Source organism: Dryobates pubescens, chromosome 11 (genome assembly GCF_014839835.1).
Source record: "Dryobates pubescens isolate bDryPub1 chromosome 11, bDryPub1.pri, whole genome shotgun sequence".
In the NCBI taxonomy this organism is placed as follows: Eukaryota; Metazoa; Chordata; class Aves; order Piciformes; family Picidae; genus Dryobates; species Dryobates pubescens.
Genome location: NC_071622.1, coordinates 32,617,826 through 32,645,585, shown reverse-complemented (window position 1 = coordinate 32,645,585; position 27,760 = coordinate 32,617,826). Strand labels below are relative to the sequence as shown.

Genomic DNA, 27,760 nt, shown 5'->3' with positions numbered 1-27,760 from the left:
AAACTAATGGGGAGACAATTATCCCTGAGATTGGGCTCGGGAGACATTTGGAGGAGGGAAGCTGGCAGTTTCTCATGGCACCTTTTGATACAATTAGCTTGCTACCCACTAAGGACTGTCAGAGGGGCTCTTCCACACCCCACAGCTCCTGACAGAGAGCAGGACCTGGATGGGCAACGTGGGCAGGGCCAGCTCTGGGCAGCTGGGAAGGCAGGAGGACCTCATCAGTGCCAGTTAATTACTCCTGGGGTTCCTATTTCCTACTGCTCACATGCTACTTCCTGTGAAGCACAAAGAACCAGATGGCCTGGACCCAAACCCTCACTGGGGCACAGCTGTGGACCCCACACAAGGATGTCTGTGGTGCTAACCTGGACACAAACCTGCACAGGTAGCAGAGGGTGCAAGTACACCCTGCTCCTCCTGCCCTTAATTTCCAAGCTAATGGGCTCTGAGTTTTCTGGGTGGCTCCCAAACCCAGGAGACATCCACAGTGTTATTCTCTCACCCTTCTGCTCCTCCAGCATCAGCGACTGCATGGCACTCTCCCCTGGGATTGCAGGGGCTGGACAGAAGCATTTTCCATGACCTGCACAGAACCTCCAGGCTGGTTCACATCCCCCAAAACCCACAACCCCCTGAACATTCCTGCAAGGAGGGAGAGAAGCTGCAGCGGCACAGCCAGCCGTATCCTGTCTGAACTAGTCTGAGGCAGAGAACACAGACAGTAGCTCCTGGGAGCATTTCAGGCACCCATGTAGAGACCTCAAAAACCCCAGCCTCTCCCCAAATGCTGCAGCAGCCTCTGGTGCTGCCTGGCAAGGAGGCATCTCGGCCTCTCTGGGGTTTCTCCATGACCAGCAGCTGGTTCTGGAGCCGAGTTGGATTCTGCAACCCTGCACCCAGCCACTCTGCACTGCAGCCAGCCCTTGCCCGAGGAGGGGGGCAGCAGACCCCATCCCGAGTCTCTGTATGTGAATATACATAACACAAATATTTCAGAAGGTGATGGTTGTGCCCCTTCTCTCTTGCTCACCTCTCAGCACTGCAGGACCCCAGAGGCAGCAGGACCCAGCAGCTCCTCTCGAGGGGCATCCCTGATCTCTGACACACCAGGCTCCATCCAGCATCCAAACTCCTCCAGCTTCTAACGGGGAAACCCTGGGGGGGCCATGCTACAAAGGAAAAAAAGAACCAATTCACACTTTTTAGCCCAGATATAGCCCCTCTGGGGAAGACAAGGGCCTGGCACACCACATCCTCAGCCTGATGCAGGCAAAGATGAACATTTTCCTAGGCTAGAAGTTCAATTTTCCAAATCTTGAACCATTGAACCAAACCTCTCCTGGGTTAACAAAGATCATTCAACCAAACCTCTCCTGGGTTCTCCACCACAGCTGAGTCCCTGTCCACTTCCCCAGATGTGCCCACCCCACAATGCCAGCCACCTTTCAGCTATCACCTCCACTCCCACATCCCAAACCTTGGGTTTGGTCCTGGATGAATAAAGGTTCAGAAACCCACCCCCAAACCCCAGTACTCCACCCCAGGTCTGGCAGCAAACAGCAGGAACAAACTGCAGAGCACGGAAATCAAATGTGGATATTGGTATTTATTACAGCATGGTGGGGGGGGAGGGGAGGGAGAGGAGGGGAGAACCATTTCATTCCAAAAACCATCCCCATACCAATGAAGACAATAATTGAGCTATTCATTTGAAAATAATATTGCAACTGGGTCTCTCATTTCCTCACTTCAGAACAAAAAGAGGGGGGGGAAAAAAGGGGAAAAAAAACCTACACAAACCCAAACTAAAACCAACCCAAAAACCCAAACCAACCCAAAATCCAAACCAACCAACCAAGCAAAAAAAAACAACCCCAAACCAAAATAAACCAAAGCAAGATTACAGTATCACAGTATAACTAAGGTTGGAAGACACCCCAAGGATCATCAAGTCCAACCTGTCCCAACAGACCTCACGACTAGACCATGGCACCAAGTGCCACGTCCAATCTCCCCTTGAACACCTCCAGGGACAGCGACTCCACCACCTCCCTGGGCAGCACATTCCAATGATGAACGACTCGCTCAGTGAAGAACTTTTTCCTCAGTTTGAGTCTAAACCTCCCCTGGCACAGCTTGAGACTGTGTCCCCTTGTTCTGGTGCTGGTTGTAAAGCAGTAGAGGGAAAAACCAAAACCTGACCCCTTGGGGAGCCCTTGGGTGTATTTGTGATGCAACCAATCTGTGCCTGGTGATTTCTCAGCATTACCTGGGCAATATTAACCTGACTGTAACTAGGAGGGACCGACACCCCCCCAGCTGCATCCCATTCCACCCAGCCCTCCCCACCACCCCTTTCCCAGAGCCCTTCTACAGGTAAAGCACAATTCAAATGCCTAAGAAAGAAGGCAAGCGTTAAAAAATACCCCAAAACCAACCAACCAACCCAAACCCTCCAAATTTTGTATTCCAGACTACAAACCAACAAGCCAACAAAGTTTTGGTCATCTCCTGACAAGTCAGCATAATAAAAACAAGGCAAATGTTCCCTCCCCACTCCCCCCCACCTTCCCCCCCCAAATCATTTCAGTGAAGGGGTGCAGAAAAAAAATGACATCCCTTTAATAAAACATTAGCAACAAATATTGTACACAAACTACAATGGAGAATGATTATTATTGTTATCATTATTAATTTTTTCCCTCTTTTTTCCTCCTTTCCTCCCCCCCCCCCCCCCCCCTTTGATATTTTTCCAACCAGACTACAAGGTTAAGAAAAAAACCCACTGAAACAAGATACAAAGCTTCTCAATAATCCTCACAAAGGTCAAATCCAAGGAGGGGGGGAAGAGAGAGAGAGAGTATTTTACAGAGGCACATGGAGCAGAAATGGGAGCTGGAAAATTAACAGAACAAAACAAAAACCAACCAACCAAACAAAAAAATCCCCAAAGAAACCAAACTACAGGATGAGGGGGTGGGGGTGGGGGTGGGGGGGTAGTGTCATGCACAGAGAGCCCAACCCCACCGCCTTGGCTCAGCCTTTCCTCTCCCCACCAGAAGGAAGGGCCTCTGATGCTTGTCAGCAGTTTTTATTTGCTTATTACAGAGCGAGCCTACAGAAGAGCAAGGTTTACATTTGAACAACAAGAATTCCTTAAAAAATAGCTCCATCCACTTCCAAACCATAGATAAAGTGAAACAACATCTCTAGGAAGAAAAGACAGGCCCCCCCCCCACTCCCGCCTCCCCCACCCGACATCCCGGCCCCCCTCCCCTCCCCCCCCAGTCAAAATACGCCCAAAGCAAAGAACCAACCCCCACCACCACCACCACCACCACCCCAGAGTTAGCTGAAGATCACAAAGTCCCAGGTCAGATGACCCCTTTTGGTGATTTGAAAGAAAAAAAAAAGAACAATAATAATAATGAAAAAACCCCACCCTTTTGTAAACCAATTATTTTTTGTTCGCAGTGAACCAGCTGAAGGGCTCTGGGGAAGGGAGGGACAGAGATTTCTTCTGGTACTCAAGAGAAGGTGGGGGGGGGCGGGGAGAGGAAAGACTAACACAGTGCATGCCACAGTCACAGAGAGCAAGATCATGATTCATTGGAGGATGTCATCCTAGAATGGGCCACCTGCATTACCAAAGTTTGTAACCAGGTGCTGGAGTCTCTTCCCCAAAGCAGATCTTGGTAACCCGGAGGAGGAGGAGGAGAAGGAGAAGGAGGAGGAGGAGGAGGAGGAGGAGAAGGAGGAAGAGGAGGAGGGAGGAGGAAGCGCTGCGCTGCAAAATGAACCAAACCAAACCGGGAGGAGAAGATAGAAAAAAAAAAGCAAACCAAACCAAATGACCAAACCAAAAAGAAACCAAACCAAAAGAAGAAACCAAACCAAAAAGAAAGAAACCAAACCAAAAGAAGAAACCAAACCAAAAGAAGAAACCAAACCAAAAGAAGAAACCAAACCAAAAGAAAGAGGAAACCAAACCAAAAGAAAGAAGAAACCAAACCAAAAGAAAGAAGAAACCAAACCAAAAGAAAGAAGAAACCAAACCAAAAGAAAGAAGAAACCAAACCAAAAGAAAGAAGAAACCAAACCAAACCAAAAGAAAGAAACCAAACCAAAAGAAAGAAACCAAACCAAAAGAAAGAAACCAAACCAAAAGAAAGAAACCAAACCAAAAGAAAGAAGAAACCAAACCAAAAGAAAGAAGAAACCAAACCAAAAGAAAGAAGAAACCAAACCAAAAGAAAGAAGAAACCAAACCAAAAGAAAGAAACCAAACCGAAAGAAAGAAGAAACCAAACCGAAAGAAAGAAGAAACCAAACCGAAAGATGAAACCAAACCAAAAGAAACCAAACCAAAAGAAGAAACCAAACCAAAAGAAACCAAACCAAAAGAAAGAAGAAACCAAACCAAAAGAAGAAACCAAACCAAAAGAAAGAAGAAACCAAACCAAAAGAAAGAAGAAACCAAACCAAAAGAAAGAAGAAACCAAACCAAAAGAAAGAAGAAACCAAACCTAAAGCACAAAACCCGAACCAAACCGACAACGACAGCAACAAGCCCCCGCCCCCGCCCCCACCCCCCCCGGCCCCCCACCAGCCAAACCAACCAACCAAGAGGCCTTCTGAACGAGAAAGCAACCATTGTAAACTGTCCAGTTTATTTAAAAAACATGACTACAACAGAGACAACAATGAGGCTGCAGATCTAAAGACTAGCTTCCTGGTGTCGCACGGCACAAACATACAACGGGGCGGGGAAGGGGGGGGGGGGGGAAGGGGAAGGGAGAGGCGGTGGGGGAGGGGAGGGGGGTCGGGGTTTTTTTTGTCTTTATTTGAAAATAACAAAGCAAAAAAAAAAACCAAAAAACAAAACAAACCCAAAAAAAAAAATAAAAAAAAAAAAGAGCTTTGAGTTGCTAGAGGCTTTTTTTTTTTTCCTTCCCCATTTGTTTCCACCAAAATAAAAAGAAAGAAAGAAAGAAAGAAAGAAAGAAAGGGAAAAACCCCAACAGAAAAAAAAAGTGTCATGTACATATATTAAACCCTTCTGCACAAAGAAAGGGTCTGGTCTTGCTTTGAAGCATTTTTGTTTCTTTGTGGGGTTGTTGGTGGGGTGTTTTTTTTGTTTGTTTGTTTGTTTGTGGTGGTGTTTGGTTTTTGTTTTTGTTTTTTTTTCCTCTTTTTTTTTTTCTCCTTTTTTTTTTTTTTTGTGTGTGTGTGTTTTTGTTTTGTTTGTTTGTTTAAGTTTTGTCCTTCATGTTTTATGGAATAAAAAGTTCAGCCTTTTTATTGCATGAAACTAAACCTGGGGGGTTGTTGGCCCCCGCCACGCGGCTCCCTGCCCATACACCTAGCTTCGTCTTCTTCGTCTTCTTCTTCTTCTTGCATAATACGTTGAGATCCTCCGAACGGCAGCTGACTCTCTTGATCCTGGAGAGGAGGAGGGGGAGGGAAATCACACACTCATCGTCATGCTGGGGGAATACTGCAAGAGAGAGAGGCCAGGGTGAGAAACCAGGCGGGCCGGACCCCCGCACGCCGAAGGAGGCCGACGAGCACCACGCAGTGACCTAGCTGGGGCTAATAAATCGGGAGGAGAGGACACGGAGCTGTTGGAAGGCCACGAAGATGAGCTAAGGGCTGGAGCACCTTCTGCTAGGAGGATAGGCTGAGGGAGCTGGGGCTGTTCAGCCTGGAGAAGAGAAGACTTCAGGGGGACCTTAGAGCTGCCTTCCAATAGCTGAAGGGATCCTACAGGAAGGCTGCAGAGGGACTTTCCGTAAGGGTGTCTAGAGACAGGACAAGGGGGAATGGTTTGAAGCTGAGGCAGAGCAGGGTTAGACTGGAGCTTAGGAAGAAGTTCTTCAGTAGGAGGGTGGTGAGACTCTGGAATAGGCTGCCCACGGAGGTTGTGGATACCTCCTGCCCTGGGGGTGTTCAAGGCCAGGTTGGATGAGGCCTTGGGCAAGCCAAGTCTAGTTGAGAGGTGCCCCTGCTCATGGTGGGGAGGTCAGAGCAGATGATCTCTGAGGTCCCTTTCAAGATGAGCCATTGTAGGATTCTGTGACATGCTGGAGATTGGGCTTTATCAGGGTGTAATCTGCTCTGCAGTTTGCTTTTTCAGGGAGAAAATCAGAACAATACAGAGTGAGACACAACTTAAACCCCCAAATTAACAGGCAGGTGTGTCTGTGCTGCTACCACAGGAAGGAGGGATGGCTGCAGCCACACACAGTGCCTCGAATCAGCCAGGCCAGCATAGCTGGCTGCATTACACCAGCTCCTCTTCTTAACTGAGGATCCTCTCCCCGCACTCAGCATCCCCCTGTCCTGCTGAGGACCCAAGCTTGCACCCACCAGTGTATTTCTTCTGCACTTTCTGTCCTGGAGCATCTCACACACAGCACAGCCCAGGCCCAAGCAGCACCCAGCCCCGAGCCCACCGCCCCCCACGACGGTCCGCCCTGGGGACCGTCCCTCTGTCCCCAGGGAGGCACTCACTCACATTGTCATTTTGGAAGGAATGGAGAAAGTTGCCTCCCAGCTCCCCGTCGTCTCTTGGAGTACCCGGGGGATTGCTAATGCCACTTATGTTGTTTGGAGAATTCTGTGGGAGATGGAGGGGGAGGCAGTCAGCAGGGTCCTGCACCCCCTGAAGTGCCGGCGGGTGCAGCCCTGCCTGCCCCAGTCACATCCCCCTGGTGTGTCCCCATCCATTCGGGTCACACCAGCACCCCAGTACCAAGGAATGGGGGCCCAGACACCCATTCTGCAGCTCACTTACTTTTGGAAGTCCATCTATGTCTCCTGACCCTGCACAGGGGGACACAAAGGAGAACAACCTTACTGAGCATGCAGTGACAGCCCCCACACTCCCCTGCCCCAACACCCCCCCCCAGACCTGCTTTCCAGCCAAAGGCTCAGCTGTGAGCACTGCTCAGGCCTGGTGGCTGCCACTGTGGTGGTAGCAGGCAGTGGGAAGCTCTGCCAGCACCCCCCGCACTCACCTAATGATCCGTTCATGTGATGGGGCTCCATGCCACCCATACCACCCATGGGGCCGTCAGAGCCGGGGCCCATCGGGAACTGTGGAGAAGACAAAACTACAATCAGCCACAAAACGACCCCAAATGGCTGCCACAGCCCCAGTGGCTCCTGGAGACCGTTCCCCTCTGCAGCCACCGCTCCAGAGCAGGGCGAGAGGAGAGATGCATCCACCCCCTGAGGCTGTGGGAGATGCATCCACCCCCTGAGGCTGTGGGAGATGCATCCACCCCCTGAGGCTGTGGGAGATGCATCCACCCCGTGAGGCTGTGGGAGATGCATCCACCCCGTGAGGCTGTGGGGCACACCTAGGGGCTCACAGCCATAGAATCATAGAATTGTTAGGGTTGGAAGGGACCTCAAGGATCATCCAGTTCCAACCCCCCTGCCATGGGCAGGGACACCTCACACTAAAGCAGGTTGCTCACAGCCACATCCAGCCTGGCCTTAAAAGCCCCCAGGGATGAGGCTTCCACCACCTCCCTGGGCAACCTGTGCCAATGCCTCACCACCCTCACGAGGAAGAACTTCTTCCTAACATCCAATCTGAATCTACCCATTTCTACTGGTCCTGTGGGTTCAACTTCAAAACCTGGCCAGCCGGGTGGCCACGGCACCGCACAAGCTCCCTCTCCCAACAGTCTGAAGGCGATTTGGGTCTGCCTGCACCCTGCAGACCACAGCATCTGGCCGGGCAGGCAGCTGCCAGCAGCTGGGCCGGAGCAGCGGGGCCGCCGCTCTTCTTCTTAATCAAGCATAAAAAAAAAAATTAACAAAGTCACCCCAAGAGTTAATCACTTTTTCGATGGGTTTGTTTTATTTCTGTTTGGTAACAAATGGCTGAAATCAATTAAAGTGCTTTCCTCTCAGCTGATGGAAGTTAATTATGATTTGTTATGGTATCTGATATGTAAATGATTAGAAAGCAGACTTACATTCGATCGGCTGCCTGCGGGCGGTACTGGATTAATCATTGTGTAGATGTTGTCACTTGAATTTGTTGAATCTGTGGAACAGTGGAGCCCAGTAAGTCGGGTGATTAATTCGTTTCTTAATTAAAACAAACTCATGCCACTTGAACTCGTTCTTTTGTATTTTATCACCTAAAATTCCCTCTAAGTACCGCCATTTGCCGGCTAATTTGTACTTAATGAAGATCCACAAAGTTTTTAATCACAGAAATTCAACTGTGAGAAAGAACTCCGCTCCGGCTTGGGAAGTGCAGGCAGGCAATTCCCACCCTCCTCACCTTCCCCACTCCCACAGCACCCAAACCCAGCCATAGGAGCACAGAGGGACGTTCCCAAACACCACCCCGAAGCCGAGCAGCCCACGCCGCTTGCTCCTTGGGTTAGCACCAGTTGGGCAGGGGTGGCCTGTGCTCAGTGGTGCAGCCCCAGGGATGAGGGACTCCCGGCAAGGGAAAGGTTAGGAGCCCAGGAAGGCTGGCCCTAGACATAGGGGGGGCGTCTCAGGGGTGTCATACCTGCAGGACTGGGCATGATGGGCGTCCCTGGAGGACCACCGCCGCCGGGCGGGCCCTGTGGCAAAACGAAACGGGGGTCAGCCATGCAACCACGAGCACTGCACACCTCCCCACGTTCTCAAATGCCTCCACCCCCCCAAACCCAGCCCAGCTCCAGCTTCAGCACCGATTCCCCCCAAACCATGTGAACTCCCTGGGCTATAATACCCCTGCACCCTGATGACAGGAGGGATGGAGTAGGACTCACCACGTATGTACCAGGCGATGAAGAAGAGTATGGGATCTACAGAGAGAAGAGAGCCATGGTCAGCTGTGGGGTGCTTAGGGGCTGGAGTGCAGCAGGACACTGCTGAGAGCCCCTTCTGCCCCCTTAACTCCCCCAGGAGTTCCAGAGCCCACCAGCCCACCACAGCTCCACCTCGCTGCAGGGAGAGCAGCACAGGAGCAGGGCTCTAGCTTTAGATGCAGCATCTGAACACAAGGTTGGCAAATCCCTTCTCATTAGCAGGATGCAGCTAATGAGGAATGGCCTTTTCTGTGGGACAGTGCCCAGCCAGCCCCTGCTCTTACTTCAAGGACTATGAGATACTCACTGAGTTAGCACTGCTGGGGTTCGGCCACGGTCTGCCGGCTCCCGGCCCCCTGGGGTGAAAATTGAAGAGGAAAATGCCATGAATGTTGTGGGTTTGTCCTTAGGGTCCCACAAAGCCCAAGGTGGTGGCCAAACATCCCCAGCACAGGGTCTGCCTTACATGTTGATTCCAGGCATGCCGGGACCTAGGGAGTTGGGTGGAGGTCTCATGCCGCTGCCGTAGTTCTGCAACGAGAACCAAGGGTCAGTGTGCTGCAAAAGGAAGGGAAACCACAGAAGGCAAGGGAAAATCCCAACAAGCAACAAGAAAAACAAACCCAGGAGGGTCAGTTTGCAAAAATCAGCTTAAAGAAAAATAATAAATGAAATGCTGAACACAGTGGCAATTACAGAATATGCCATTTGGGGGGTTTGGTGGATGACTCTTGTGGGGTTGTGGAGCCACAAAGATGATCAGAGGGCTGGAGCAGCTTCTCTAAGGGGGACAGGCTGTGAGCGTTGGGGCTGTTCCAGCCTGGAGAGAAGGTGGCTATGGAAAGACCTTAGAGTGGCCTTCCACTACTTGAAAGAGGCCTACAAGAAAGCTGGGAAGGAACTTTTGACAAGGGCTTGTAGTGATAGGAGGAGAGGGAACAGATTGAAGCTTGAGGAGGGGAGATTCCACCTGGATGTTACAAACAAATTCTTTACAGTGAGGGTGATGAGACACTGGAACAGGTTGCTGAGGGAAGTCATGCATGCCCCCTCCCTTTTGGTGTTCAGGGCCAGGCTGGATGAGGCCTTGAGTGACCTGGTCTAGTGGAAGGTGTCCCTGCCCATGGCAGGGGGGGTGGGTTAGAACTGGATGATCTTTAAGGTCCCTTCCAGCCTAAAGCATTCCATGAATCCATGAATGAGCAATCATGTTGATAAAAAAAAACCAGGCAGCTGGACGTGGAAGGGAGCCAGGCTGAGCCCCCCAGTCCCCACTGGGCTCTGAAGTCATGCTGCTGGAGGGAGAGCAGCCCCCTGTCAGCTCTGGCAGATGAATCCTTTGGGCTTGCCTGTATGTGCAGGAGGAAGCAGGAGCAGGAGATAAGAAGGTGCCGCTTGGAAGGTTATTGCTGCAGTGTGCCCCAGCTCCTGCTGAGATGCAGAGGCATCCTCTGCTCCCAGGATGATGCCTGGTATAGAGAAAGCCAGTCCAGGCTTGTTTTTCCCATTGCTTCCAAGCTCTCTGCTCACCTCCCAGAGCAGATCTGCAGCAGCAGGGAGCAGCGGAGGGCAGGCAGCCCCTCAGGGCTCCTCTCCTGGTTTCTTCCACCCTGGCTAAGCCCTCAGCCGGGACTGGGAGCCTCAGATCTGCATTCCCTCATCTTCTAAAACCAGCTCCAGTACAAAGCCAAGCCCAAGGCAGTGAAGGAAGAGGAAAGCCCCGAACGGTGCGCTCCATTTGTCTGTGTTTTGCTCCCTGTGCCCTCCGGGTGACGCGCAGCCGGATTTAGGTCGCACAGCCGCTCCTCCCCTTCCACCTTCTCCCCCCTGCTCCCCTCCCCCCCATGATGCATCTTTTTGGGCTGCATTTCTGCCATTTAGAGAAAAAAAAAAACCTGCTAGAGCGGGAGGGAGGACGGCTGGCTGCTTCCCATTTCACAGCCCCTTGGAGTGCTCCAAGCTGGATTTTAACTGCAGCACTTCCTCACCGCTGATTACTGGTTTTTGCCCTGGATTTATGGATGTGTTCTGGTGCTCTGCTGAGGGCATCACCAAAGTTTGTTTTGGAAGAGGCAGGAGGGAGAAAAAAAAAAAAAAAGAAAGAAAAAAAAAACAACCCAGAAGAGGGTTTTCCCCCAAACAAATTACCAGCAAGTCCTTAATTGATTGAAATCCCAGCCCTTTACACTGAATAGCAGCATCAACCCCCCTTGTTCGAACCAACTAACTAACTAAATAAATAGCTCAGCGTTTTTAATTGGAGCTGAAAGGCTGGGAAAACGAAGCCATCTGAAAGATGCTTGGGGAGGGTGGAGAAGGAGCACAGCTGTGCCGAGCGACCTGGGTGCTGGGCTCTGGGTGAGATGCTGCCGAGACCCAGAGAGCTACAAACCTTTTTTGTAGAGGCACTGCCTAAACCTAAGCCTGGCCCCTCTGCAGAGCTCAAACTGGGATTGTCAAAGGGAAAAAGGCAGCAGTGATAGGCTCTAAGGGATGATTCATCATTGCTGTGGACTAAGCACTGCTGTCCAGAACGCTGCCATGGATGCTCTGAGTTGTGGAATCACAGAATGCTAGGGGTTGGAAGGGACCTCAAAAGATTATCCAGTCCACCTATACCAGATCACAGAATCAACCAGCTTGGAAGAGAACCTCCAAGATCTTCCAGTCCAACCCATCACCCACCCCTATCTAATCAACTAGACCATGGCACTAAGTGCCTCATCCAGGCTTTTCTTAAACACCTCCAGGGACCTTGACCCCACCACCTCCCTGGGCAGTCCATTCCAAGGGCAATCTCTCTTTCACTGAAGAACTTCTGAGATCCTACCTAAACTTCCCCCTGCACAGCTTGAGACTGTGTCCTCTCGTTCTGTCGCTGGTTGCCTGGGAGAAGAGACCAACCCCCACCTGGCTACAACCTCCCTTCAGGTAGTTGCAGACAACAGTAAGGTCTCTCCTGAGCCTCTTCCTCTCCAGGCTAAACAGCCCCAGCTCCCTCAGGTGCTCCTCATAGGGCTTCTGCTCCAGACCCCTCAACAGCTTTGTTGCCCTGAGGAACACGGCATCCAGGTGGGTTTTTGAATATTTCCAGAGAGGGAGACTCCACAACCCCCTCAGCAGGCCTGTCACCCTCACAGTGAAAAAATGTTCCCCCATGTTTCCATGGAACTTCCTACACCTCAACTTCCACCCATTGCCCCTAATTACCTCCTAACCACACCCCTTCTAATACACCTTGGAACGGCACCGGCCTTTCTGGCCACAAGAGCACAAGGCTCTGCAGCCCTTTGGAATCATTTAAGGAGTTGTTTGGGGAGGTCTTGATGCAAAGCTTAGCGGCAAAAAAAGAAGCCCTGGGCATGGAAGGTGTGAAGGGCTTGCTGGCTTCAGATTGCTATTTTTGGCGGCTGGCTGCAGGGAAGGCAGAGAGCCCTGCGGGTGCCAGATTGGGAAGCCCGATGCTTCTCCAGGGGGAAGGCTGCTTTTCAAACCCCCATCTTCTCCCTGGTGTAGAACACACCAAGGGAAGCAAGAGCGGAGGCAAAAATAAAGCTCTGAACATTTCACAGCTCCCGCCGGCTCCCCGAGCTGCCGCCAGCCCACGCGGCGCTCGCCGCCACTTCCAAGTTTCTCGGCAAGCTCTGCGAGTGGGAAGCGAACAGCCTCCCCCAGGCCAAGCGCTGCCACCCCTCTCCCTGGCACAGGCCACGCCAACAAATGTCACTCTTTTTCACTTTTTTTTTTGGGTGCAATTCTCCAAGGAGAGGAGGGATTTTAAGCAGAGCCACGGCGTAGCCGGAGGGTTTGCCCCTGTGAAACAATGCAGGTTTTGATCCTTTGCCCTAGGACAGAGCCAGGCGCCTGTGGAGATAGCCGAGCATCCCTCAGCAGGTTGGTGTTAAAGAGAGAGCTGCCACAACTCCCTCTTTACACAATATTCACTTGTCTCAACAGTCTCTGGGGGGGGAAAACAAAACAAAACTCCGGCATGCCCGCTCCTCTCTTGACAGACTCTGATCCTCGCGCTACAAACTTGACGTAGGCGACGATGCAGAGAGGATAAACCTCCAACCAAAACATGGGGGATCTGCTTTTGAAGCCTTCGTAGAAGGAACAAACAGGAGTGAGTCAACAAGAAGCCACTCCGTGAAGCGAATCAAGGCCAAGGCAGCATATATTAACCCAGATCTGCTTAATTCCAACAGGCTGCTCCCCTCTCCCGAAACACGGCGCTCGAGCAGGCAGGCAGGAAGGGCAGGCGCAGGGGAAGCTCGCAGGGGAAAGCCCGATTCCCCTGCCTGCTAAAGGGATCTTTGCCATTGCTCTTTATTTATTTATTTCAAATGCAAGCCTCTTTCCCCTTTCCTGCTGTTAGGGTCGGAACTATTTCCCAGGCTGGCAGCGTAATGCACTCAAAGGCTGCTCCGCAGGCAGCTAAGTGCCATCCCCTTTGACAAAAGGGCAGGAGGGACCTTGTAAATACCCTTAACGAGCAACGGAGCCCTCACTCATGTTAAAAGGGGGGATTTCCAGATGCAAGGCTAATGTAAAACACATTAACACTAATGGGGGGGACAGGGTGTGTGGGGAGAGCTCCCAGCCCTTTGAGCCCCAGGAGGTTGTTTCGATGGTGCTGGGCCATGAGATGCTCTTTGGCTCTGGACTTACCTGCGGACCGGGACCCATGGGGCCCATCCCTCGCGGAGGATTCATCCTCTGCATGGGGCCGCCCATGTTAGGGTGCCCTGTTGGGAGGAAAACAGGAGGGTCAGGCGGCACAGCTCTCATTTCAGGTCCCAGATTAACAGCTAACTCCTAGGAACCCTTAACGTCCAACCCTCCTCTGCTGGGCTTACCTTGCTGTCGCGTGGGATCCATCGAATTGGGCAGCAACGGCTGTGTACCGGGAACGGCACCCGGGGGCTGTGAAAACAACGGGAGGAAGATCAAAACCTCATAATAGCTCAAAGGCAGCCTACAGGCAGGGCTCCTCAGTGTGCTCCTCAGGATGTACCACCAGTATTAACTTGCTGCCCAAGCATTCCACTGTATCCCACCAAATCCCAGCCGTCTTCCTACACACTGTGGGTGTTGCCCTCTCCTTTCACATGCACCCACTAAAAATCAAACCAGGTGCCAGTATTTCCTCCACTCCCCACACCCCATGCACTGTCAGGCTGCCTTATTTTAGGGGAGCAGGGGAATGCCTGGGCTGCACAGGACAGAGGTGCCAATGCTAGCAAAGAAAGAAGACTGGCAGTGTGGCTCCCTGCTATTTACACAGCATCAGGGCCAAACCACACAGGCTGCAGCGATTCATCAGCCACCACCGGGGAGATGCTCCATTTGCAGCAGCAGGCCAGCGTTTGGACCCATCCCCACACAGGCAGAGGGGAAAGTGGATGCTCCCCCTCCCCAAACACAAGGCTATTTAAAGTTCAAAGGCTGCTCCAAATAGATAAAGGGAGAGAAAAACACAGATACCATCTGCCTGGGGCAAGCAAACTGTAAACAGTTTTGCTACAGCTCTGCCTTTTATTTGAATAACAACACAGACAGCTCCTGCCACTCTACAGCACAGGGACTGGGTGCACATGGCCATGCCGAGGCAGAATTAGCCCAATCCTAATTTTTTTTGCAGCCTGGAAGCTGGCAGCAGGAGGAAGATAAATAAACCAGGGAGGTTGTAGAGATGGGTATTTACACTTCTGCTGCCTGACCTTCCTGCCTGCCTATTTATTCCTCTGGTCCCTCTGGATGTGACCATAACCTCGCCAAGCTCTGTGGAGGTACAAACCTGTGTTTTATGTGTGGTGTTTAGGCAGGGCGGGGGAAGTACGAAATGTTTCTGATTAATTTTACCTATTCCTGGATGCTTGACCCTGCTGCAGGAGAAACCTCCCCAAACAGGTCTCCTGCCTGCCCCAGCTCACTGTGCTCACATCTGGCCGAGCTCAGGAGGAGTCCAGAACCACAGCAGGATGGGAACCCCTTAAAACTGCCCTTTGAGAAGGTGCTGTTAATCAATACCTTGTTAAACTAGCCATCAGTGCCCTGAGTGGGAGGATATTCCAGCCCAGTCAGGCTTGGGGGTCCTGCATCAGCCCCCACTGAGCTTTTCTCAGTTAGATGTCAGCTGTTCCAGTGATTCAAGCCTCAGAGGAGGCAAGCTGCTACATCCCATTTCCTGCCTATCTTGGCTCTTTCTGATAATAGAATCTACACAAAAATATTAGCCAAAAAGCAAGCTCCCAAGAAAATTTTGCACAGGCACCTTTGCCACTCAAAGGAATTACAGGTTTCCTCTAATTTCTCTTTAATGAGAAACAAGCTCTGGGTCAGCCCTCGCCCTACGGACCTGCTCGGCATGGCTGGCAACGAGGTGAATTCCTCCGGCGAAGGCCACGCACGGAGGCAGTGCGTGGGGCGGAAGCCTCCGTCCAGAAGGGCAGAAACAAACTGCCCTTGTTTAAGCTGGGATAAGAGGATAAAGCCAACCCCCAAAATTCAGCAGTGACCTGCCCCGCTTGACCCCGCTGCTGATCTAAGCGCTCGGTCAACCCCGCAGCGGGATTATCTCCATCGCTTTAATTTTCTGCCCTTGCGAGGGAAAATCCAGCTGGGCAACGAGCCCGTGCTGAAAACACACCAAGAAAAAAGGGGCACCTTCCCCCACCAGTTCACTCCCTCGAAATGCTCAAACCTCAAAAGAATCTTAGAACACCTCAGGTTGGAAAGGACCTCAGAGATCATCTGCTCCGACCTCCCCACCGTGGGCAGGGACACCTCTCAACTAGACTCAGTTGCTCAAGGCCTCATGCAACCTGGCCATCCCTCCTTCCTGTGGTAGCAGCACAGACACACCTGCCTGTTAATTTGGGGGTTTAAATTGTGTCTCACTCTGTATTGTTCTGATTTTCTCCCTGAAAAAGCAAACTGCAGAGCAGATTACACCCTGATAAAGCCCAATCTCCAGCATGTCACAGAATCCTACAATGGCTCATCTTGAAAGGGACCTCAGAGATCATCTGCTCTGACCTCCCCACCATGAGCAGGGACACCTCTCAACTAGACTTGGCTTGCCCAAGGCCTCATGTAACCTGGCCTTGAACACCCCCAGGGCAGGAGGTATCCACAACCTCCGTGGGCAGCCTATTCCAGAGTCTCACCACCCTCCTACTGAAGAACTTCTTCCTAAGCTCCAGTCTAACCCTGCTCTGCCTCAGCTTCAAACCATTCCCCCTTGTCCTGTCTCTAGACACCCTTACGGAAAGTCCCTCTGCAGCCTTCCTGCAGGATCCCTTCAGCTATTGGAAGGCAGCTCTAAGGTCCCCCTGAAGTCTTCTCTTCTCCAGGCTGAACAGCCCCAGCTCCCTCAGCCTATCCTCCTAGCAGAGGTGCTCCAGCCCTTGGCTCACCTTTGTGGCCCTCCTCTGGACTCACCCCAACATCTCTGTGTCCTCCTTATGCTGGGGACACCAGACAATTAAAACCAACTGCTTCTGTGACACTCGATGCTCTGACACCAAGGCAACGGAGGATGCCACGAAGGCGACGCTTTGCTATTCAATCCCAAGGAGCACCCACAGGACACATGGCTCCTTGTCTCCCTCCCCATATAAAAGCCACACCCCCCCACACAAGGAAACCCACCAGCAGAGAGCCCGGGAGCGCAGTACCTGGTTGCCCATCCTAATGGGGGGCCGGGGACCTCCAGCGTAGCGTGGCGACATGAACGGCTGTGGGGACAACAAAAGGGAGGTGAGGGCCAGGCCCGGGGGGAGGCAGCAGGCTCCCCACGCACCACGGCCAGACTGTACACACTGGTTGGGGTTTGCTTTAGCTCTAATTTGTTTTTTGTTTCTTTTTTCTTCCCTGGAGACATCCTTATTAAAAAAAAAAAAAAGAAAAAAAAAAAGGGGGGGAAAAAAAAAAAAAAAAGAGTGAAGTTTCAAAAGGAAAAATAATGTTTAAAAAAGAGGTTTAAAAAAATTGGTGCCTGGTGTCCATTGGTGTTTGGGTTTTTGTTCCCTGCAGATTTATTGTTGGAGAGCTTTCTGGCATCGGCAGCGCTGGGGTGAGGCTGTTAAAATTAGTGCATGGGAAACCCTGAGTGTTAGAAGACTGTCCCAAGTTTAAATATGAAGAGAGATATATAGATTATATATATATATTTATATATATATTAAAAAAAAAAGAAAAAAAGTGGCAAATAAGCACATACAGACACGCACACACACGAAAAAAAAGAAGGAAAAACCCCAAGGCTAGGTGCTGGAGGGAGAAAAAAAAAAAAAGGAAGACAAAAATGCTTTAAAGTCACTTTTTGTTTGTTTGTTTGTTTTTGCCAAACAACTGCTGCTACTTAAAAAGAAGCTTAAAAGAAAAAAAGAAGAAACAAACAACAACAAAAAACCCCACATGGGAGTGAAATTTCTCAGGCTACCTCAGGAAGGTAAAACAGTCTGACGATACCCACACGACTGACTTCTCGGTCTGTTGAAAACTGCACATCCAGAAGGAATTGTAAAAAAAGGGAGGGGAAAAAAAAAACAAACAAAAAAAAAAGAATTAAAAAAGGGAAAAAGCAAAAAAGCAAAAAAAAAAAAAACCAAAAAAAAAAAAAAGGGGGAAAAAAAATTTAAAAGGGGAACAAGAGAAATAAAAAGGGGGGGAAAAAAAAACCACCCCCACTTTTCTCTTCAGAGCTGGGGTGGCCAGGGGGATGCTCCCCGGGGAGTGGGTACCTGCTTGCCCGGTGGTGATTCTAGAGGGGAATGAAAAAAAAGACCAAAAAAGCCACCAAAAGAAAAACCAAGAAGAAGCAGCAAATCGAGTGCACGTCACAGTTCACAGCCCTACCCGTCACTAGTGTCTTTACCTGACTGTGGGGTCCCATCATGCTGTTAGGATTGTGGGGTGGAGGCTGTGCGTGTGGCGAGGGCTGTGACCCAGGCGGTCCCTGTGAGGTCAGACAGTAGAAGGAGGTTATGGATTAGCACATGAAAGCGCAAGAAAAGAGCTCTTAAAAAGAAAAAAACACCAAAAAAACCCAACAAAAAGGACTGACAGGTGGACCTGTTTGGTCAGGGAGACACTTCTCCCATTGGTCTTTTTTTAACATCATTTTCTTTTCTCTTTTGGTTTTTTTTTTTCTTTCAGACCTTTTTAATGGAGGGTTCTGTTCATAGAACCGTAGAATTGTCAGGGTTGGAAGGGACCTCAAGGACCATCTAGTTCCAACCCCCCTGCCATGGGCAGGGACACCTCGCACTAGATCAGGTTCATGTGCAATGGACAATGAATCATGGTATATTGCCCCCTCCCCCTCCCCAAAAGGAAAAAAAAAAAGAATTAAAAATATTGAAAATCAGCACATCAGTGAAAATACAGCAGCCACACTGACAGGAAATGGTCCAGTAGTTCCACCAAGTCTGCAAGGACAAGGAAAAGAAGGAAAAACTTTGTCACTGTGAGGGTGCCAGAGCCCTGGAGCAGGCTGCCCAGGGAGGTTGTGGGGTCTCCTCCTCTGGAGACATTCAAAACCTGCCTGGATGTGTTTCCTGTGTGACCTGCCCTGGGTGATCCTGCTCGGGCAGGAGGGTTGGACTCAATGCTCTTTCGAGGTCCCCTCCAGCCCCTACCACGTTCTGTGACCAACACACAGGGAAACACTTTGCAAAGGTTTTGCAGCGAGGAAGAAAAAACACACAGGAGAGGTCCAAAGAGGTTGGGAGCAGTATTGAAAAACACCCCCAAAAAAAAAACCAAAAAGGAAAAAAGAAAAAAAAAAAAAAAGAAAAAAAGAAAATATCTTTTTGTTTAACTTTCTCATCCCAAAGGCTGGAAACACCTCTGAGGCAGGGGTTTGTGTTTTGGGGGTTTTTTTTGACCACAGTTCAACTGGAGGTGCTGGAGCGAGGCCAGAGGAAGAGGAGCACGTCCCAGCTCGCTCTTGGGCAGCGTATGGCCGGCACCAGCGGGGCCACATCGCCAGCCAGTACGGATGCAACATCCTTCCTGCAGGTGGATTCCCTAAGGATGCAGAGTAAAATGGCTTGCAAGCAAAGAAAGGATGTCTGGGGGGGGGGGGGGAAAGGGAGAGATTAGTTGGTGCAGGGTTGAAGGCTGCACTGCAGCAGCTGCTGACATTCTGGGTTGGAACACCTACTCTTTTATTTATTTCATTTCCAGTTCCCCCCTTTTGAAAGCACAGAAGGAAAATTTGCTTGGAAAAACCACAAGCTCAGTGCAACGATCTAGGGGCACGTGTTAACACCAGGGGAAAAAGAAAACAAACAAAAAAAAAACCAACCAGACAAACAAAACAAAACCAAACCAAAATCAAAAAGCAGCGCCACTTTTTGGGTTTTTTGAGCCAAAGGAGGTGTAATTGGTAAAGAAAGTGAAGGAGCTTCGCCAGGAGGGGCTGGGAAGCGACGGCAGGCTCCAGGAGCGGCACCGGAGCAGATGTTCCCTACCTGCCTCGTTACTGATTTCAACAAGTGTTCGCCTTCTAGCTGCTGCCAGCAATGGCATGGTTTGTTACCATGAGCAATTTTCTTAATTAACAGACATTAATTAGGCATTTAGCAATTTTGCAAGCATTTGTTTAGCAGCTTTCCTAAACATGAATACCACTGTGATAATGGTACTGATTAGAGGGTCCCCTAATTAACAGTACAGGGAAGGAAAATTGAAATCACATAAATTAAAAAGGGAGGGGAAGTTAATGAAGGCAGGACATATTTGCACCTGCAAATCTTTTGTACAGCAGAAACTTGAGTGCAATGTAAATAAAGTAAGAGGGTGGCTTTTTTCCCTCCTCTTTTATTTTTTTTTTTTTCCATTTGAACAGTTCAGCAGAGAGATGGGAGCCAAGCAGTGGGAAACCAACAGCCTCCTGCCACAGCCTCTCCACTCAGCAAATGAGGTCCCACCACTGACACCACTATCTATTCTCCAGGAGCTGAACGCAAGCAGTCCCGTGCCCCTACTGCCCAGTGAATCTCATCTGGAAAAGGTCACAGCACCTTGGGACCACCCTCCTGGTGCTAACACAACTGCCTTCTCCATTCACATCCCACCAGAGTGGAGAACAAAAATCTCTGTGGTTAGAATCAGCCTCCTTTAGCTCTAGTCCTCCCCATGCATGAACCTTGGCTTACTTTTCCTTCTGAGACACCACTATCTATTCTCCAGGAGCTGAACGCAAGCAGTCCCTTGCCCCTACTGTCCAGTGAACCTCATCTGGAAAAGGTCACAGCACCTTGTGACCACCCTCCTGGTGCCAACACAACTGCCTTCTCCATCCACATCCCACCAGAGTGGAGTACAACCACTCCTGTGGTCCAACTGTAGCATCAGCCTCCTTTAGCTCTAGTCCTCTCCACACATGAACCTTGGCTTACTTTTCCTTCTGCGACGGCTAACTGTACATTTGCAAACTGCACCGGGGTGGCAGCCACCTCTTCCCAGCAGTTTCCCAGCACCCCCTGACAAGGTCTGGTCATCACTAAAGCGCTTGCTACATAGCACAGCTGCAGGATTTGGGGTAGGGAAGACTGGCAGAGGAGAATGAGTGATGAAACCACACAGAACAGAAAAACCAGGACTCCAGAGGCCAACTCTGAAGTCCCATCAATGCAGGAGTCTACAGGGCCTCCCCACTGCCTTGCCACGCTGCAAGAAGGTTACCCAGGTGCTAACCGGACAGGCAGGTAGACCCCATCCTGAAGCTATTATTAAACACCTGATGTCACAGAATCAACCAGGTTGGAAGAGACCTCCAAGATCAAGTCCAACCAATCCTCCCTCTTGTATCCTCCAGGGTGTGGGCTTAATGGGTATCGAACATGTAGGGGACACAGCCACCTGTATGCTCCCCAGCTGGGCCCTGAGGTGATGCTTTGAGCCTGCATTTAGAGTTTCAGAGGAAGCAGAGTTTTGTCACTGAAGAAACAGCACCTGGAGGACACGGTGGTGTTTGCACCAGAGGAGTCCTTCACGGCCATTGGATCCGGAGAGCATCATCTGTGGGCACTGCTGAACGCAGCCTCTGGAGTGTGGCCCTGCCCCATCGCCCCAAGGCTGCTCCCTGGGATGCTCCAGGCTTGGTATTGCTGCATCCTTGCTGCGGCATCAGCCCATGTGGAACTACTCCCAGCAGAGACTTGTGGAGGGGCTGACTGCAGACGCCCAGCTTATGCAAACGTCTCGGCAGGCAGCGAGGAGCTGGAAGGGGAGTTTGGGGTTTTTTTTCTTCTCTTTTTTTTTTTTCTTGGTTTTCCTGCTTTTCTTGCTTTTTCCAAACAACAACCAGCAGCAGCATCTGAAACACTGGCTCCAGGCTGCAACCGCCACAGCCCCCTCCTGGCAGGACTGCTGCGCTCCCCAGGAACGCAGCCCCTCTGGATATTGTCAACTCCCTAACCTTCTGCAGATGTTTGAGGGCCAGGACCTGCGCTCAGCCAGGAATGCCTGCGGATCAGTGGCTTTTTTTGCACGGGTTTCCCTCGCTGCAGAGGCTCCTGATGGATCATGGTGGTTGAGACAAGTGTTTTGCAGAGATGGTATGCGGGCTCCAACACACACAACAACCCTTTTGTCTTCAAAAACGTGGTTTTAGCAGTTATTAACTAGAGCTGTTACAAGAGGAGGCTGCATGCACACACACACACAACCCTGCTTCCTCCACATCCCAAGTGCCCTGGAGTCATATCCCCTCAGCAGAGCTCCAACCAACAAGCTGTGCCAGGCACACAGGACCTGTACTGTGGTTAATTCACTTTCACCTCAAGACCAGCATTCTCCCCAACCAGAGCAACCCCATCTCTCCAGCTTTTCTAAAATCACAAAATGTTCTGTATTGGAAGGGATCTTTACAGGTCATCTAGTCCAGCTCCACTGTGGTGAGCAGGGACATCTTTAAGTAGATCAGGCTGCTCAGAGCCCCATCCAACCTGCCCTGGAAGGCTTCCAGGGATGGGGCACCAACCACCTCTGTGCACAACCTGGGCCAGTGTTTAACAACCATCACTGTAAAGTATTTCTTCTTCCTCTCTAGTCTAAATCTCCCCTCCTTTAGCTTGAAACGATCACATCTTGTACCATCACAACAGGCCCTGCTCATGTCTGTCCCCATCCTTCGTACATGCCCCTTTAAGTACCAAAAGGCCACATGAAAGGCTCCCTGGAGCCTTCTCTTCTCCAGGCTGAACAACCCCAACTCTCTCAGCCTGTCCTCACGGCAGAGGGGTTCCAGCTCTCTGATCATTTGTGTAGCCCTGCTCCAACAGGTCCATGTCTGTCTTATGCTCAGCTCATTTTCTCCTTTATCTCTCCCAAACTGGATGAGTGGCACTGGGGCATATTCCTCACCTTCCTGTAGCTGCCTAAAAAAAAACCCAAACAGCTAAAACAATGCAAGAGGTAACCATTTTCGACAGCTTTCGTGCCCCAACCTCCTCTTTGTTTCCTTTCTTTCTCCCCTCCACACTGTGGGGACCCTGAAAGCCCAACCTGGCCTGGCAGACAACCCAAGTTTGCTGCTGCAGCTGCTTTCTGCAGGGAGTTTCCAGGTGATCAGGTTCTTTTCCACTCTGTCTTTCATGAGCTTGACTCCTCAAACTTCTTGTAAAATATTAAAGATGGAAAATGGCAGCAGCGATCGCAGCCCCGCGTGTGGCAATTTATGTTTGCAGCATAATTCACCACAAATGGATCATGTTTTATGGGCTATGTCCTTGCAGCTAATGGGGGAGGGTTTTTAATCCTATTTAAAAACATTTCCAAGCACCTCTGGGGGTGGCAGAAAAATGCAGGAGGGTTGGGAGGAGGCAAAAGCATCGCCACCATGGGATACTGACAGTTTGGAGTCAGCCATAGGAAGGCATCTCATGTTTTAATCTACCTGCCCCTGCCTCCTGGTTCCAACATTAGAAAACACTGACAGAAATAAGGTGCAGATTAATTGAAGATGTGCCTGGGTTTATTTCTACTGAAGGAGAGGGGAGTTTTGCAAGTTGTCAACCAAAAAAAAAAATAAAATAAATAAAATAAAACAAAATCAGATCTCCCTGGAGGAGCCTTTAGGAGAGATGCTCCGGGTGCCATCAGAGAGGAGGACCACAGTCGCCCTTCCAGCACGCGGTGCTGGGTGAAGACCCAACCGTGTCACCCCGAGCAAGGGCAAGGCAAAGCAAGGCAAGGCAGGCCAAGGCAAAGCAGGGCAAGGCGAAGCGAGGCAAGGCAGGCCAAGGCAAAGCGAGGCAAGGCGAAGCGAGGAACAGCAAGGCAAGGCAAGGGAGGCCAAGTTCCCCCACAGACGGCGGAAGGCAGCCGTGGGCAGGAGCTCTGCCTCGCCTGCAGCTGGGGCTCTCAACTGCAGAAGCCTGGTTTTAAGGAATATGTTTAACACAAGCTCTTCAGGAAACAAACCCGTGTCAGCCGGAGCCAAGAACAGTCACCTCCATCTGGCTGGAGCACCCGAGAGAAAGTTGCCTGCAAATCCCACCATATGCTCCAGACGCTCGGTACAAAAGCCTCGGGCATCCTACTAAACTTCCAGAAAAAAAGAACTTTCTCTGACACTTGCTTTTCCTTCCCTGCAGCTCGGCAGCCACCTCGCACTTCAAACTCTGCCTGCCGCGAGGCTGATGCCGAGTTCTGCCCCAGGATTTCAGGAAGGGCAGCCTGGTTTTGCAGCTCCGGCGCTGCCTTGCCAGGACCGGCTGACCACAGCCGGCGGCAGCCACAGAACGGTGGCAGATCCCCCCCTGAGACTTCAGGATGAGCAGGGGGGAAAATGGTGGCATCCAAGGAGACAGCAGGACAACATGGACCCCACGCTATTACCCCCAGCTTCACCATTCTCATTCAACATGAGCGACCTTACCCAAAAGCACTGCATCTGCGATTGCAGGAGGAAGATGTGGGGAAGGAAGGGGATGCAGGGGGTGGGGGGAGCCCCTGGGCTCTGGAGCCCCCCCTCATCCCTGCCGGTTGCCGAGGTGCCTGCATTAGGGGGCAGTGTGGGAGCACGGAGCAGGCGGCGCTTTGTTTTGGTGCATGCCGGCGCGGCGGCGCTGATGCATGGCTGCTGCTGCGTGGCCAAGGCAGCCCCGACATTGATTTATGGGCAACTTTCCATTTCATCAGCGCCGGGCACCGGCACTTCGCGCCGCCCAGGGCAGCCGTGGCTGCGCTGGGGAGGCTACTGGCTGCTCCCCCCCCCGCGCCTTTCCCTTCCCCCACCACCTCCTCTAGTCGGTGTTAGGAAGGTGTGGCATTAATTGCTCTCGATTTTCAATTTCCCTTCCGGCGTTTCCCTGGCACCCCGGGGCCCTCCTTTGAGGGAGCTGCACCCCGGCACCCATCCAGCTTTCAAAACAAAAGCAGGAACGCCTCCGGTGACCTTTTGGAGGATGAGCAGAGGATTTGTTTGCTCATCTCCATGGGACAAAGAGAGATTGAAATCAACGCGTCTACTCACGCCGGCCGTCAACTCAGCCACCTTTTGTCCAGAGCACAGCCCAACACCGTGGCACTGGCTGGCACCAGGTGATGCCCTGGCAACCCGAGGTTGCCCAGGGCCTGTCCTTTTGCATCGTTTTGGTAGACTTTACATTTCCGTTGGCCTCCAGCCTGAAGGTTGTTGCTGAGCTCCAGTGCCGGGGAGTGATTCTGCCTGCTAGAGAGCAGCTGGGGACGAGTGCGGCAGCCTGGACTCCTCCTCTCTTCTCCCTTTCCCAACACACACACTTCTCCAAGCTCACTCCCACGGGTTTCTGGGCCACTAGCTCCCAGAAACGGTCCATATAATTTCTTCCCTTTGCCAAACAGCAGTGCACAGCCAAATGCATGGGGCTGTAGCAGTTCATGCAACCCCAGGGAGCCGGCATGGAGTTTCTGTAATCTGAGCTTCACTAGTGACTTCCTCCTCAGCTCCTGGTGTGATACACCACCACACCAAGCCAGGATCAGACCCCCTAAACCCTCTCCAACACAGTCTGCCCATGCCTGCTGTCCTCAGGGATATCACTTGCAGGTCGACGGTGCAGGCAGTATGGGGCAGAAGAGTGAGATGCTGAATCCCCTGAGCCCACTGAATCCTCCAGTCTCCTAACATCAGGTCATCAGCCAAGGTGCTACCATCAGGAACCTCGCTCACTCCCACAGCTGGCATCCCAAGGGTTGGAAAGAAGTTCTTTGCATCTTGAAGTCCAGCACTTTAATTTCCTCCAGAGATAGGAAATTATCCCTGTGCTGCAACTGGCTCATCACTGAGCCTCCAGCCCACCTTTGCAAGGCTGGTCTTCTCCAGCACCTCCTGAAGCTGGAAGGAGCTTCAGCACCCGCAATAAATCAGGCAGGCTTTCATGGGGGCGATGTTCAGACTGTGTTAAAAGGTGGGATTTTTCTTCTCCCCTCCCTTCCTCCCATCCCCAAGGCTGGGAGGAGAAACCAGATGTTGGAGGGCTTTCAGGAAAGGCAGGCTGCTGAGATGTCACATGCGAGCCATATGCATCAGCACCCGGCCTCTCTTCCCTCTGGCAGCTCTGGGGATGGGCAGCATCCCCACACAGGACACCTGCAGTGGTGCCATTGCGTCTACCAGGTTTTCAGGACCCCTCCAAAAAAAAACAGCCCTAAGAAAGCAGGGCTGTTTTTGAGTCCCCCTTCTCCAGTGGCTCCTTGTCAAGCCACACGAGCTGTAGGTAGCTAAGGCTGGGTTGTCTGCTCCTGAATCAAGACCTCTCAGTGGAGAAATGCTAGGGGAGGGCAGAAAGGAAAGCAGAGGGGACAGCTTGGAGGCTGTCAACGGGAAGAGCTGAGATGGGAGCATGCACAGCATGTCTGGGGAAATGAGACTCCTCTTCCTCACCTTCCCCTCTCGGGGAAAACCACCCCATACTCTTGAAACTTTGCCCTAACTTCGTGCCAGTTTTGCAGCCCTCGCAGCTCTGCATGAAGCAGGAGCCCCAGAGGACACTCAGCTCTGAGATCAGGGCTTTTGGAGACACATTTGTTGGAAGCAGCAGCTTGGCACTGGAATTGCTGGCAGCAGCTATGACCTGTGAGATAGCAGCTCTGCTGTTGGCTGGCTGCACCCCGTGCCACCGAGCGCTGCTACCAGGCCGCCTGTTTTAGGGTTCCCAACCAAGATCAAGGATATTCTTACTTTGTCTTACTCTGTTCAGGAAATGGGGGCTCTCTAAAAACAAAACAAAACAAAACAACCAGGACCCTCCTTGCCCTTCCCCCCACACACACTCTAATGGTGGTATTGGTCTCAGATATCACCACAATAAATCACAAGTGCCTTATCGAGGCTGCTTGTCTACTGCCCGAGGAGTTCTCCCCTAGACAAATCACAGCCCCAGATAACAGAAAATCCAGCTTTGCCAAAACAAATATTCCCTTTCAGCTCCAATCCTCTTTGCTACACCAACAAGTGTTTCTTCCTTGAGAAGGAAGATTTTAACAGACCCAGAGCTTCTGCCGCTGCAGGCCAGCACGGCTCGTGCCATGCAAAGAGATTCCAGAGAAACAAACACCACCACCCCACAAAGCAACAACAACAAAAAAACCCCACCAGCCAACCAAACCCCCATGGCTGAAGTTTGGAAAACTCCTTTTCTTTGTGCCTGTCGAGATCCCTCCCAGCATCACTGATCAGTCGCTGCTCCAGATCAGCGTCACTCCAAAGACACGTCACAAGCCCTCCTCCGTCAGCGCTCAGGGCAGGGGAAAGAAGGAGCAAGGGGACATTGGGGACTTTCTGCTTACAAGGTGCCTCCACGGCATTTGGGGGCTTGGCTGGAGCCAGCTCCTGCCTGCAGCCACAGCTAGCATTTGTTAATGCTTTCAGTGATTGCATTTGGAAAAAATCAAGCGGTTAACCAGAGTGGAGGGCGGGGGGGGGTGCAGAAAAAAGTTTCAGGAATCAAAACCCAGAATGTTTTCAATTATGGGCGTCTGTTAGGAGCGGAGAACAAACACAATCCCAACCCAAACACAAACTGAGCAGCTCTGGGAAGAAAACACGGCTGGTAAACAGGCAGGAACCTCTTCCAGCAAGGAGGAGATTTGCTTGAAGGCCACCAACAAAAAAATTAAACAACAGGGGAAAAAAAAGGAAAGCAAACATGGAAGGACAGCAGAACACAAGTTATCCCTGGACAGGTCAGCTCTGCGGGCATGCTGCTTTCCGAGCATCCCCTTGGAGAAACTCCCACCCCCACCCCCGCCCCAGGCAGAGCAGAGCGGAAGCGAGGAGGTGCGCGGTGTGCAGGCGAGCAGCACGGGCAGCCGCAGCCTACCTGGAAGAAGCCGGGTGGGATGGGGCCCCCGGGCATGCCGTCGTTCGGGGGAATGTTTCCAAGCACGGGACTCGGGGCGGCAGCTGCGCTCTGCAGGGAACAAAACCAGGACAAACAGAGAATCATTGAAAAATTGTCAGGGTTGGAAAGGACCTCGAGGGTCACCCACTTCCAACCCCCTTGCCGTGGGCAGGGACACCTCACACTGCAATAGGTTGCTCACAGCCACATCCAGCCTGGCCTGAAAAACCTCCAGGGATGAGGCTTCCACCACCTCCCTGGGCAACCTGTGCCAGTGTCTCACCACCCTCATGGGGAAGAACTTCTTCCTAACATCCAATCTCAATCTACCCATTTCTAGTTTTGCTCCACTCCCCCTGGTCCTGTCACTCCCTGACACCCTACAAAGTCCCTCCCCGGCTTTCTTGTAGCCCCCTTCAGATACTGGAAAACCACAATAAGGTCTCCTTGGAGCCTTCTCTTCTCCAGACTGAACAATGACAACTCAGTCTGTCTCCATACGAGGGGAGCTCCAGCCCTCTGCTCATCCTCATGGCCCTCCTCTGGACACCTTCCAGCACCTCCAGATTCTTACTGTAA

General features: G+C 51.4%; 1 protein-coding gene across 4 annotated transcripts in view; it reads right to left on the bottom strand.

The window, feature by feature from the left end:
• Window positions 1-5,250: 5,250 nt before the first annotated feature.
• SSBP3 (single stranded DNA binding protein 3) overlaps window positions 5,251-27,760 on the bottom strand; it is a 72,040-nt gene continuing 49,530 nt past the window's right edge. Inside the window, exons 5-18 of one of the 4 annotated variants that reach the window (XM_054165144.1) lie at window positions 27,161-27,250; window positions 17,719-17,799; window positions 16,517-16,576; window positions 13,694-13,760; window positions 13,506-13,582; window positions 9,301-9,365; window positions 9,142-9,190; window positions 8,796-8,831; window positions 8,549-8,603; window positions 7,998-8,068; window positions 7,026-7,104; window positions 6,803-6,831; window positions 6,524-6,625; window positions 5,251-5,448 (exon numbers count right to left, since the gene is read on the bottom strand). In XM_054165144.1, the coding sequence (XP_054021119.1) occupies window positions 5,305-5,448; window positions 6,524-6,625; window positions 6,803-6,831; window positions 7,026-7,104; window positions 7,998-8,068; window positions 8,549-8,603; window positions 8,796-8,831; window positions 9,142-9,190; window positions 9,301-9,365; window positions 13,506-13,582; window positions 13,694-13,760; window positions 16,517-16,576; window positions 17,719-17,799; window positions 27,161-27,250 (1,005 nt within the window). In that variant the 3' untranslated portion in view covers window positions 5,251-5,304. Of the gene's footprint in view, window positions 5,504-6,523; window positions 6,626-6,802; window positions 6,832-7,025; window positions 7,105-7,997; window positions 8,069-8,548; window positions 8,604-8,795; window positions 8,832-9,141; window positions 9,191-9,300; window positions 9,366-13,505; window positions 13,583-13,693; window positions 13,761-16,516; window positions 16,577-17,718; window positions 17,800-27,160; window positions 27,251-27,760 lie in introns of all 4 variants that reach the window. The other 3 variants (XM_054165146.1, XM_054165145.1, XM_054165147.1) reach the window with 3 other exon arrangements.